The sequence below is a fragment of the Polistes canadensis genome, unplaced genomic scaffold, assembly GCF_001313835.1.
Source record: "Polistes canadensis isolate GaletaPanama2010 unplaced genomic scaffold, ASM131383v1 scaffold_157, whole genome shotgun sequence".
NCBI lineage: Eukaryota > Metazoa > Arthropoda > Insecta > Hymenoptera > Vespidae > Polistes > Polistes canadensis.
In genome coordinates, this window is record NW_014569704.1 from 241838 (window position 1) to 256008 (window position 14171).

Genomic DNA, 14171 nt, shown 5'->3' on the forward strand with positions numbered 1-14171 from the left:
ATTTTTCTTCTTTTTTTTCTTCTTTCTTTTTAGCTTCTACTCCTCTTTTATTTTTTTTTTTTTTCGAATTTCGCGCAGGTGATCGTAATAAAAGGTGGTCGAGAAAGAGAAGGATTAGATGAAGAAGAAAGTGAAAGAAGTGAAGGAGAAGAAGTATATCCGGTAATCAAATTCAGTGCATCCATAAATAGTTCTCGACATTTAATTGTCAAAGATGTAAAGAAACGTTTTTAAGATCCACAATAATTATTGATAGGGTTCATTTACTATTTACATAATAATCTTTTATCTATCGTAAATAAGAAATCATTCCGATTATCTAAATTTGTATGTTTAATACTTAAATGTCTCATAATTGATTGATTAATCAAATTATAGGTAGAGAGAAAAAAAGAAATAAAGAGAAAATAGAAACAAATATTTATCTCTATTATTATTATATTCGTTAAAACATTTATCTGCATTTATTTTACATATGTGTACATAATATACAGGAACGTGCGTCATTGTGCATACAGTGTTTTTATGGCGAAGAGAAATAGAAAACAAAATCCATCCCCAGTGATGAACAATGATTCGATTTCTCTAAAGAGGAAAATGCATGGCTAAAGGATGGAAAGAGAGAGAGAGAGAGAGAGAGAGAGAGAGAGAGAGAGAGAGGACAAGAAGTGTAGAGTGGTTTGCTGCGTGTGTATCGATTGGGGACGCGGTTCGCCGACGAGACTAGCCTACATTCAACCCCCTTCCTTTTCACCCCTTCTCTATCACCCTCTCTCTCTCTCTCTCTTTCTCTCTCATTCTATTATTTTCACCCTCTTTCTCTCTCTTTCTTTTTCTCTCATTCATTTTCTTTCTCATTCAATCTTTCTCTCTATTTTTCTCTCTTTCTCTATCTTTCTTTCATTCTTGTTATCTGTCACTCCTTCACCCGCACATATTCTCTCTCTCTTTTTCTTCTTTATATTTTTATATTTTTTTTCTTCTTTCTTTGCAGTAGCACAGGAGGTTGTCGAAAATGACGTACTAGTTAAATCGTTTCTGATACAGATATGCTTAAATGTATATTTTCACTCGCTACAAGGTACAATAGAAACAAAATTACACCCTTATAGAGTAAAAAATACTGACTAGCTTTAAAAAAATCCATAAAAAGTGACCACCCCTATAAGAAATTTTGATGTCTACGATAATACCTCTTTTTAAATCAATCAAAGTATATCTTAAACAGTTTTTTCATATTTTATCAAAAGAAAAGAAAATATTTATGTAGTTTCCTTTAAAACTGGGACACCTTTTATATGCACGGGTAAGAATATTACAATTGTTTTTCTCTCGGTAATACGTGTCTAAACTGTTGATTGTGCATGATTATAACTAAAAATTAAGTTCGAAGTGTGGGTAAGATAGGATTACATAATTAATCGTTTATGAGTATCCTCCTCTTAATATTTCGAGCATTATCCTGTTTTTTCTCTTACTCTATTCCTTTCTCTCCCTTCATTTTTTCCTATTTTCACTCTCTCTCTCTCTCTCTCTCTCTTTCTCTTTTTCTTTCTCCGCATTCTTTCTGTCTCTTTTTATTTCTCTCCTTCTCTGTTGCACTGACAATCAGTAACAACGTGAGAGAACTGCCACGGTTACCCCCTCTTACCCTTCGAAACCTTGAGTCCTCATTCAACGTTTCCTCCTTTCAGCTTTTTCCTCCCACCAAGGCACCCCATTCGAGCCCAACTCTTCGACTACTACGCGCGCAGGATCGAACCAAATGGAAGAAGAAAGAGAAAGATAAAAAAAAAAAGGGAATTTCCGACGGTTTACCAAGAGGGGATGAATTATCGAGCGAAAGGGTGGAGGTGAGTTCTTTCCTTCCCTCACGATCGAAACAGGAATTTCTTGTTCGATCATCCTACTGTGTGTAGTAGGATTTCCCTAAAAACTTTAATCATGGACTTTACCCTTCCTTCTGCCATCATACATTTATTCTAAATGTATCTAATACATTGATTTTTGATCAATATTCAATTGTTTAATATTATTTAATCCTATTATTTAATTTTACATTTATTAATCCTATATAACTTTGACGTCATACGTTTATAAATACGTATTTGTATTTTTCAAATATTATCTCATTTTATCAGCGCATTGAATTAATCTTTCAATTATAATATATGAAGTTTGTCGCGCGCGTTTTGTTTATGTCTAGTAATAAGTTATATTTAATATATCGTGTAGTCTGAGAGATAATATTTTTATTATTATACATATTTGTTAAAAATAATATTACAATTTTTTATTTTATATACATTTTTCTTTATATATATATATATAAAATTATAAAAAGATAGAATCGATAGGAAGAGTCCATGTTTAAACTAATCTAATATTTTCTTCTTTATTTATTATCTATTTCCATTATTTTGTATTATTTTTCTTTTTTTAGAAAACAAACATTTATTTTTCTGATCAAATAGATTTGTGTTATTTTAATACGAATTAAGGGTACTACGACTTTCCTTGAATCTATTATAGTCGAATTTTTTTTCCATAATTACACAAGAATTAAATAAACAAATATTTACTTCTAATTACAAATGTGAAACATTATCAAAGATAAATTTACTCCCATATTTCAAACTAGGGTTTATAATCGACATAAATAAAATCTTAACTAATAAAAATTATTAAATATTATATGTGCGCCACATAGGAGAAGAAAATTAGATTAAAAAAATAATATTCACTTATTGGTGTGTAACTTGTGTGAAAATTACACAGGCCCATAGAGGGTTTAGAGTCACGGCGAAGCTCGAAATTCCATTCAATGTTTCCCCACTTTCAAAGGTACATTTTAGTACCTTTCTCTTTTTTTTCTCACGTATGCAATTCCATCGTAGTATGAGAGACAAAAGTGGAGGTAAAAAAGGGATAAAAAGGATAAGGAGAAGAAGAAGAGACACGAGGGGTTTCTCTCTGAGATGATCTAACATTTTAAAGATAAATGTCATCGACTTCTTCCTTTATAAAATACTTATCCCTATCTCTCTCTCTCTCTCTCCTTTTTCCTTTTTCTCCGAAATTATCTTTTCCCATGAGAAAATAGAAAAATTTCAAAAAGCATCTGCTTTTAGTAAGTTTCACTTTATTTAATGTTTAAATTTTATTAATATACATTTACCGTTATCCATCCCCCCGTTCTATTCAATATGCAAATCCTTCTATATATTTTTTTTTCCATTAAGTATTTATAAGAAATCGAATATAGAAAATAAATATATATATATATATGTATAATTGTTGTAAATATTATTTATATAAATTATTTATTTGTGATATTTATTTTGTATCCATCATAATTAGCATAGCTTACAAACTAAATTCATATATAAGAAATAAAAAAAGAATCACTTGATCTATCATAAAGATTAAAAGATAAAATTAGTTTAAATAATAAAAAGAAATATTATAGTAACATCCCGTCGCGGTTCTAGGTCACGCAAAAAAAAATGTATCCACGCCACATACAATCCCCCTACGATACTTGTATAGCAAACTACCCCCGAAAAAAATCACTCATTCGTCGCATAAATAAAAAATAAAAATAATAAATCTATAAAAAAGAAAAAGAAGAAGTATAACGAGATAAAAAAAATGTTAACGCAAATCATGCGAGAATATTTAAAGGAAGCTTCGGCATATAAGAGATCTTGTCGTTAGGTGGTAGCAGCGTACTCGAAGGGGTGGCAAAAGCGAGGCCACGACACTGTATCGAAAGGGGGGTTAGCTCGTATCCGTGTCACGAATGCGCGCGTCTGCAATCCACCTCCTGCTACCCTCCACGGCCACCATCGAAAGAGGTGAATGCAGTTGGCCATCATTTTACAACCCGTTCGGACGCCATTCAGATGCGTTCGATGGAACTGGCAGGTTGTAACGCGCGAGTCACCATCGACTCTGCATCATCTTTACCATTATTATTATCATCATCATTATCATCGTCATCATCATCATTATCATCATCGTCGTTGTCGTCGTCGTCGTCGCTTTTGTCGTCGTCGTCATCGTCATTTTCGTGGTCATTATCATCGTCGTAATTTTCTTCATCGAAATCCCTTCGTTCGGCGTTTATTGTCAACATGGGTAGTGGAATCGAGTGACGATCGAATTATTGAACACGTGGAAAAAGAAAGAGAGAGAGAGAGAGAGAGAGAAAGAAAGAGAGAGAGAGAGAGAGAAAGAGAAAAGTCTAAGGTACGAGACTACAAATGAATCATTCTTATTTTTTCTTGAAATAAATGAAAAATTGATCTGTTGATTATTTTATATTTTCATTTTATATTGTATCTTGTCAAATTAAAATCATGTATTCTCACGTGTTTATATTTATATTTTTTAATAATGTTTTAATTATTTGTCATATTTTTTTTTCTTTCATTTTCTTAGATTTTAATTTTATATTATATATCATATAATTTTTAAATAACATATATATTTATGTATCTTCATTTTTGTTAGAAAAACATTATAATTACTTCATGTAACAAAAATGATTCAATTTCTTTTTAATTTTGTAACAGTAAGTATAAATCAGGTTTAAGTGTTTATGATTAGTGTAAGTTAATTACGAGACAAGGTATTATTAATCATACATTTCATATCCTTTTTATTTTTAAGGATTTATATATATTTTGTATTCTTAAATATAATTTCAATCATTGGATAGTTAATTTTTGATAAAACTAATCAAATATTATATTTACGTCCTCGAAAAAGACTTTTATTTGTCCGAGAAATTTTCATTATTTTTTAAACTATTTTTTATAGTAATAGAAAAAAAAAAGGTAGAAAAAGATTGAAAAAAAAAAAAAAAATAGAGATCATTGACTTTGCGATTACGCGATGTCATTCTTCCGAACGGAAGTTAAAGATAACTCGGATAAGCCGACAATCCGGATAAAAATGTCGATGATAAAAGAATCAAGCTAGATAAAATTCATATTTTATCGAAACGTGGTAAGCTTTGAATTTTTTTATTTCTTTTATCGATGTTTAAGCGTGAAGAACACAGCTCGTTCACACTTTCTTCCGATATTCATGAATGACTCGTACTACCGCACTTCCGCCGATTAAAGTAATCCTCTTTTTATTATAGATCGATTAAATAATTCGATTCGATTATTATATAGCCATGATATCAATTTTATATATTTAATATAAAAAAACATAGACATTATTTTAAATATATTAATTAATTATTATTTAATTTTAAATAAATTGTGTGTTTATGTTATTTATAAATAATACAATTGTGTTTATTCGGTGTTCTACATTATTTTAATATTAAATATTTTATTTTGACTTGATATCAAATTTATATTTTTAAATATAAAAAGAAAATTATTTTTAATAACATAATATTTGAAATATAAATTATTCTAATGAATAATGAATTAATTTCAATCAAAATTGTATGTTTCTTTTCAGAGATATCAGAAAAAGGATTCGAAATTTAATTTGACGAAAGAAATAAAAGAAGAAAAGAAGTAGACGAATGTGTTGGAAAAATAAACTCATCGTCCTCTTGGTGGACGCTTTCGACAGAGTGGAACGATCGCTTTTTTAAAAAGAAACAGTCACGTTCCGACTGTCTCCGAGAACGTCTCGGAAGAGAATGTCAAGGTACCGCTTTGTAGTCGTTATGTTCATTACCCTGAGAGACACGCCTACGCAACACCTGAATACCGATTTTCCTTTCGGCCTACGCATATCAAAACAAAGCTCTTAACTAATATATATATATTTCTTTTCTTGTATTCTCCCACAATTTTCTTTCACATTTCTTGTATTCTCCCACAATTTTCTTTCACATTTCTTGCACATTTTTCTCATATCATTTTTCTTTCTATTATCAAATTCATGCATTTTTATATGAAATTGGTTAAATATTCCTTCTCATTAATTCGGAAAGACAAAATTGTAATTAACACAAATTTGAATGAAATGGAATCAAATGATTTTTTCCAACAATTAATATTGAAATTAATCAAATTTCAATGAAACAAATTTAACGAAAATTCTATTATTATTGATCATTGAAGAAACATCGATAGAAGATTTATTTCAAATTTCCTACTTGTTTCTACATTTTTCTAATAAAAATTCAACGACGATATCACTTTTCTCAATTTCATTTTTGATAAACTCGTATAAAAATCATACGACGAAAATTACTACTAATAGAAATGAAAATAAGAAAATCCCATGAAATGTAAGAAAAAAAAAAGAAAAAAAATGTAAGAGGTAAAAAGTGAAAGAGAGAGAGAGAGAGAGAGGGATTATTTTGAAATATTCAGCAAATAAATGGAGCATCATAATTTATCAGAAAACGCGTGCATAAAAAGAACAATGAAAGGCCTCAGAGGGCCGACATGCGATTCTCAAAAGCAGTTTTTTCAGTAGTGAGCAAGGAGGAGGATGAGGATCGTTCGCGGCCAATGACTCGGGACAAACAGTAGAAGCTTTATAGTGTCGACATACGTCGCTTTTAAACGAGATCTCATTGAGCGCTCAGTGAACTTTATAGGTATATGATCAGCGATCCATGTGAATGGAGAAAACCCTTTGGACCTCGATGGGTCCATCTCTGTTATCTGTATGCATATGTTTACGTATACGTATGTCTATGTAGAATCCTCGATATCGATAACGCTCGAGCGCTTGCTTTTCGGTTCACCTCGATTCATTATATCAACGTGAAGCGTGAAAATAAAGTAAAGGAAGAAAAAGAAGAAGAAAAAAGAAGAAGAAGAATAAATAAATAAACTAGATAAATAAAAAAAAGAAAAAGGGATGGATATAAATATTTATATTTATGCCACGTGGGTAGTTTAACGTGGGCTTTTTAATAACATATAATCGCTGTGATTTTTTTTCTTTTTTTTATATATATATATATATATATAAAATATAAATGTTACTTTACGCAGGAGGAGGGCCTACGAAAATTAACATACATTTTTCTGTCGAAAAGAACGAAACATAGGAAGATTTGATCGAAAAAGAAATCTTTCGGAAGTCTTTCCTGATTTCGACTCGAAGACGTTACGAAATATATCCATCCATCTAAAGAATTATTTTTTCAAGGGTTTAAACTAATCTGTTCCCAGGAGAAACGGATGTCTCAAATAAAGCGTGAATCGTAAGAGACAGGACGAAATTATATCGAGTATAAAAAGGCGTGGGTGGTGTTGATACACCTACTTACATTTTCCTATCGGTATTTTTAGTCCCACTGCAAGAATAAGAATCATCCTTAGAAAGCCCCGACACGATAAAACGAAATAAAAAAATTAAGGAAATAAATGTAATTTTCTATATACGACGTCTAAGGCTACTACAACCAATTATTGTAAGACGATGATCGAATTAATTCTTCGAATTGTCTCGACAAATTATTGCATACCATTATATGCCTATTATCTCTAACGAATGCTTTCAAAAGCGAATAATAAATCCACCCTCTCTGTGGGAAAAAAAAGAAGCATAAATAAAATAAGTATACACAATGATCGGATTAACCAAATGACGAAATTATTTCTAAGAAAACATTGAAATAGAATCAAATTCAAGGAGAAACAAATATTTAATTATTCTCTCTTTTTTATTCATCTTAAGATACAAAATTCAATTCGACCGAATTATCTGTAACTCCTATCTTAAATATTTTTTAAAGAAACAAATAATGCCCGAATTCAACGACAATAATATTTCTATCTCGTAAAATTAAAAAAGAATAATTATTTATTAATCTCTTTTTTTTTTTATTTATTTATTCAAACATCTAAAAGTGTTAATTTATAACATATAAGGTATTCATTATCGCCGTTATAAAAATTCGACAATAAAAATATCATCGAGTATTCTCCCGAAAAGGATATTTCGATGTTGCCCACGCAAACGAATGAATCTTCGAAAGCCAATCGGCGTCGAGGAATTTCACGCAAGTGCGTGCGCCCTTCCGAAAGCTCGCAAGCACACCATAGAAGAAGGATGAATGGAACCTTCAAATCCAGTCAGTTCTACGCTCGTCCTACGAGTCGTGCAGACGCGTTAGCATTTAGCCTTTTTTTATCGTGACACCAAAAAGTGTACCTGTATATATATATATATATATACATATATATATATATATATACACAAATATTTGTATTATATGTACAAATTAATTTATATTTTTATCAAGAAAAATTTTATTCTCAATTTTCTTCGACGTTTTTCTTTCGAATTTAAACGAACTTACATTTGCAACGAAAACATGTTCGGTGGCTCAACGTCAAATTCACAGTCGACGGTACGCCGAAAGCAGTTAACTGTCGCATTTCGGTATCGATCGAATGGAAATCAAACTTAGAATGACAACCACTGGCCTTCTCTCTACCTCTATCTATATACGTAAGAATATCATTCGGAGTTTTTAATCTTTTCTACATGCAAATACACTAATATTGGCATCTACATTAAGAAAAATGATCATCGTTGTTTCCTATTGATTTCATTTTTAAGAGACGAAAGATTATTAATTAAATGTAAAGAATAAAAAACAAAACAAAGGGGTAAGAAGAGAAAGAGCAAAATGAATCAATAATAAAACGAAAGAAGAAGAAGAAAAAAAGAATTTTATATGAATTATATAAATTCGTAGAAGATACGCTTAAAATAGAAAAAGAAGAAACAAATATTTTTTGATACATTTTTTGAAACGCTAAACTGTCTCCAACTCGTTTTCGTATGCGCATGATCATTTGATAATATTATTATTATTAATAATAATGATGATGATGATGAAGATGATGATGATGATGATGATGATGATGATGATGATGATGACGATGATAAAAGTACGTGTACGAACGAACAGGCAATAGCTGCATTAATATATTTATAGTAAATTATATGTATATACATACATATTGTACATATATGATGTACATATACGTACTACTTACGTATGCACGATACAATAGAAACGGAGATATCACTAGAGTCAGATTCAGTTCTGTCGGGTAGTTTATTGATTTTTTTTACCTACTCCGACAATGATAGTCGGTTAGCATTGTTGTGTTGTGAATAACAACCAGAGAGCAATGAGTATATCAAATAGCGCATATGCAACCAACAATGCTCTATCTCCCTATATTTTATTATATAAATAATAAATAATATTTATATAATATCAATAATAATAATATTAATTTGTTACGAACGAACGAGTGGAAATAATATTCTCAATGTATTAACAAATTTTTATATCTAAAATATATTATAAATATTCGCTTTTGCGTTATATTCGATAAAATCAATAATAATTAAATAAAAATGGGAGAACTTGCAATTCGAAGAAGAATAATAAAATGCAAAGAGTAAAATACGAATTAGATTGGATTAAATTCGAATTGAAAGAATTGATCGTAAAAGCGGAAAAGGAATAATTTTGGTATACATGCAAGGACAACGTAAATTATAAATATCGCCAGTTGAGACTAGCGCACAGGAAACACGGAGATAAATGAGCATAGACTGGAAAAAGAGCGGATTCGACAGAGCGAATATATTGGATTCCGGACACATGGCACAGGGACGAATGAATAGCATCCGGTTTTCTGAATCACCGAGATATTCTTGAGGAATACGTAAGGCAGAAGTTTTGAATTTTCATAAATCGTGGAAACTAAAGTGATTTTTCAGATCGAGATCAAATAATTGCGTTGTAAATTTTTATTCTACGAAATTAAATGGGCGAATATTTAATTTTCGATTTTATTAAAAATTAAAGGAGAAGAAAATAAATGAATAAAAAGAATAAAAAAGAATAAGAAACAAGGAAGAGAAATTAAGAAGGAACGAGCAAGGAAGACCAATAAACTTTCGAATTTTGGATTAGAAAGAAATACGAGCAAAGTTCTAAATTTGAATCACTATGAGACAATGCGTGGACGCTATTCTCTTACACGGTAACCAAATCTTATGTTAAATCGTATAATTGAGTCATCTTCGATATAGGAAAGGTGTCCCTATAATTTGAACATTCTTTGTTCGCCATAAAAGATTGACGTCATATAAAGTATTACATAGAAAAATGATTACTCATTTTAATTACTCATTATTTTCTTATTTCTCAACCTTGCGTGTAAGTAAATATATGAGTATGTACATACATGAATGCATACATAGTTGCATACATAGTTGCATACATAGTACAGAATGTATGACGAGGTACGTCTCGTAAGAGAAAGAGAAAATAAAAGAAAAAAGAACGAGTAACGGAAAAGATCGACCTTGAAAGTCCACCTTCTTCAGTGGACGTTCGCACGAACCTGTTCCGGAAAGGTGCATTACTATCGTTTATTCGCACGTGCTTGACGTTCATTCACATCGTCCCCTCCCGCCAAATTCTCGATACTTGTAGTAAACTCGTGTCGTGATTGGTCGGCGTTAATGCCACGCGTTTGTCATGATTGGTTACGGCACGTTACCTCGTCGTTGAGTGAGCCGAGCGTACGAATAGAGCCGAGGGAAACCGAGACGAGCCGAAGCGCAGGTCAGGACTCATTTGATCGCGTCTTCGCAACAGTTCGAATACGGAGCTTGCGCAGGAAGGTTTGCGTTAGATTGTTTTCATATATTTAACATGGCGATTTTGACGTGCAATCAACCGCTAGTTTTAAATCACAAAGTGCACTTAAGTGTCAACCAAATGTTCCTCATCGTTCTAACTTATGTACCTTTTATTCAAGGTATTTACAGTGTTTTCAATCATTTCTATCTCGTTCTTTTTTTTCTTCATTATTTTATCATTTACTTCCTTCCGTACTTACACATGACAACATTATGTACCTAACGGCAAACAGGATGTACTTTGTTTGTGAGGGTTTCCTATTTGTATGAATATATGTGTTGTGTATATTTTCTCACGTGAAAGGCGCCCGTGTATCAACGCGAATGAGGATGCGCGGTTATGCATCTCTCTCTTACTCTTTTTTTCTCTTTCTTTCTCTCTCCCTTCTCTCTCTTTGACCGAGTTTGTATTTGTGACTGAACGATGCTCTTCATCCACTTGTCACATGCAGTGCTTTCATTGGCGTAGACTGCATCTGCTCATTACCGTGCTACTATACTAAACTCTCTTTTCTCTTTCCCCACTCTCATTCTTTAAAATCTTCCTAATACATCGTTCATAAATATTTAACTTGTGATATTTACATTCTGTTTACGAACAGAACTATTTTATGTTAGTCATTGTTATTTGTTGTTTTATTTCTTTTCTTTTTTAATTTTCTTCCAACTGTTATTTTATATACAGACTACTGCTCGTTAAATTGTATTCTTTAAGATGCCATGATTGGGTCAATATTTACGTCTTCGTTTGCATAAGAAAATAGATCAAAAAATCAAGCAATCATTACAATATTATTTGATGTTTTTCTCTTGTATCCTAATACATATTCAATGTTATCATTTTCATAGAACTTCTATGCTAGTTTTGAAATACTAAAATAATGAGAATTTTTAATTATAAAATATATTGTTTTATCAAATACCATGAGAAGTATCTGAAATTTAATTCAGTATGTTATCATTGTTGTTATAGGAGGTACAGGAATATCGTTGAATCATCAATATGTAAATGATGCGGATCAATATGACACTTCGATCAACAATGATAATACAAAACATTTGGAGAAATTCTACTTAATTACAGAACGAAGGTGGCACACAGATACGGTGCTACCAATTTCTTTACTACCGTCTACCGAGGGAATGTCTGCTCGATCTCATCATAGGTATAAGATATAGACTTCTTCTCTACATTATTTGAATGATGTTAGAAGAATATATAAAATTTGTTTTTTATGGTATAGGATCCGGCAGTCCACTAAGGGACTGGATGATTCTGGTATGGACTTGCAAGCAGCTCAATTCAGTACCCGTATAGGTCAGGAGGTTCGCTCTAGTGCTACTCTATCATGGCTAGATTGGCAATTGCCTCTTTTTATAGCACTTTGTGCCATTGCCTGTGTTATTTTATTTACATTTTTGGTAAGACATTGTTATTTAAAGCATTCTGATACTTACATCTATATTTTTCTTTTGATTATTTCATTTAATAGCATAACAAAACTTCTTTACATTAGAAAAGAAATATCAATAGAAATATTTATTGTGTAATAGATCTTGTTATGGCTACGGAAACAAATGTCGCGTGAAAAAGATACCGAAGATGGTGACAGGAGAGGTCTAGTAGAGGAAGGATTGGTTGGCCGTACAGATAAAACTGGCAAAGGTACTAAAAGTTCAGTGGAAGCGCAATGGGTTCCTCAATCTGTAGCCAAACCATTGGAATCTACTCAAAAAGCGAAACCATCTACAACAGTTGCTTCTGGTTTACCAGAAATAATGGCCGTGACCACGCCAGAACGAAAAATAGAACCAATTCGTGTGAAACCTAAGGGATTATTAGAACGTCGTAGTTCAAGTGCAAGTTTGACTATAGAACTAGCACCAGCACCGACACCCGAAAATCCACCACACATGGTCACTCCAACTCGTGAATGTACGACGGAAGAATTTTTACTGAGCGCTGGAAATGTCTTATCCAGAGCTCAATTGAAAAAAACATTGAACGATCCGACATCGCTGCAGAAAGAATTTTGGGAAGTACCGTTGAACCATCCCAAAAAAGTTGATATATGTGGAGCTGGTGTAAAAAATAGATATTGCACTGTATTACCTAATCCGCAATCTCGAGTAATTTTACCGGGTTCTTCTGACGATCCACTTTCTAGTTACATAAACGCCAATTATATCAGGGTAAGTAAAAGATAAAATATTCTACGCTCGTTCCAAAAGGTCATGTTTCATCATGAAATGACACGTATGATGTAATTCGTATAATATTTTCTAATTAATAGGGATACGATGGAGAAGATGCTCGCTATATCGCAACGCAAGGACCATTAACTCATACGATAGGAGATTTCTGGCAAATGATTTGGGCAGAAAAAGTTCCCGTGATTGTCATGATGACAAGATTACACGAAGCTGCCAAAACAAAATGTGATATCTACTTTCCTGTAGATAAAAATAATCGTTTGCGAGCTGGTCCTTTCACGATTATAGTTAACTCTATAACTAACAAAGATGGTTATACTGTTAGAGATTTGGAAATTAGATACGAAGGGGAAAAACGCCACGTACAGCATTACTGGTAATTTATATTATTCCAAGTTAAAATGAAACGTAATATTGTTTATTATCAAGAAAATAAATCATATAAAAACTAATTGATTTTGATAGGTATGATTCATGGCCGGATCATGCTGTACCTCAAGCAGCAGATGCGCTTGTTAATTTAGCTGCAGAAATAAATGCTCTATCTGGACCTGTAGTGGTACATTGTAGTGCAGGTATTGGACGCACTGGATGTTTTATAGCACTAGCAATAGGAATGACACAACTCTTAAGAAATGATAACGTTGATGTACTAGGTATTCTATGTCAAATGAGGTGAGCCTTTTTAAAATTTCATTATTCGTTTGATTTATATTCGATTTATTTATCAAATCGTTGACATTCATAATACCATAATTAATATTCAAGGTATGACAGAGGAGGTATGATTCAAACTGCTGAACAATACGAATTTGTTCATCGAGCCCTTTGTCTATTTGAACAAACTCTTGAGGGCAGATTATCTATATCAAGGGAATAATGTTGCTACGAATAATAATTATTTTAAAAGCAAGTACTGTTGCCTACAACACAATCCACTTTCGTCCAGATATTCCATTAAAACAAAAGATACTTTTAAATGAATCTCTGTGTCAGCATTGGAGGTAAGAAAAGGAGGTCTTAACTATTTCAATACTTTAATGAAATTCGCCTCATCTAATATGCTGCCATTCTATACTGCCATGACAAATCGTTGATAATTGATATGAATCGCGTATAAATTTTCTCAAAGAATTATCATTTTAATCATTTATCCCAAAACAAAAAAAGAGAGAAAGAAAAAAAGAAAAGCAATTTTATGCAACATTATAAAAAATCAAAGTAAAAAGCCATTTTGTGCTCCAGCACTGATTGTGTGGAACATATTTGTACAAAAAAAAAAA

General features: G+C 31.7%; 1 protein-coding gene across 3 annotated transcripts; it reads left to right on the forward strand.

Moving 5' to 3' along the window:
* Positions 1 to 3854: 3854 nt before the first annotated feature.
* LOC106788947 (tyrosine-protein phosphatase non-receptor type 7-like) lies at positions 3855 to 14170 on the forward strand (the record flags this gene model as incomplete). 3 transcript variants are annotated; one of them, XM_014752694.1, is given in 8 exon segments in its annotated part: positions 3855 to 4251; positions 5485 to 5679; positions 11648 to 11840; positions 11919 to 12096; positions 12229 to 12867; positions 12969 to 13264; positions 13354 to 13563; positions 13657 to 14170. In XM_014752694.1, coding segments are annotated over 6 exon segments (1458 nt in total). In that variant the 5' UTR covers positions 3855 to 4251; positions 5485 to 5679; positions 11648 to 11817.
* Position 14171: the final 1 nt, after the last annotated feature.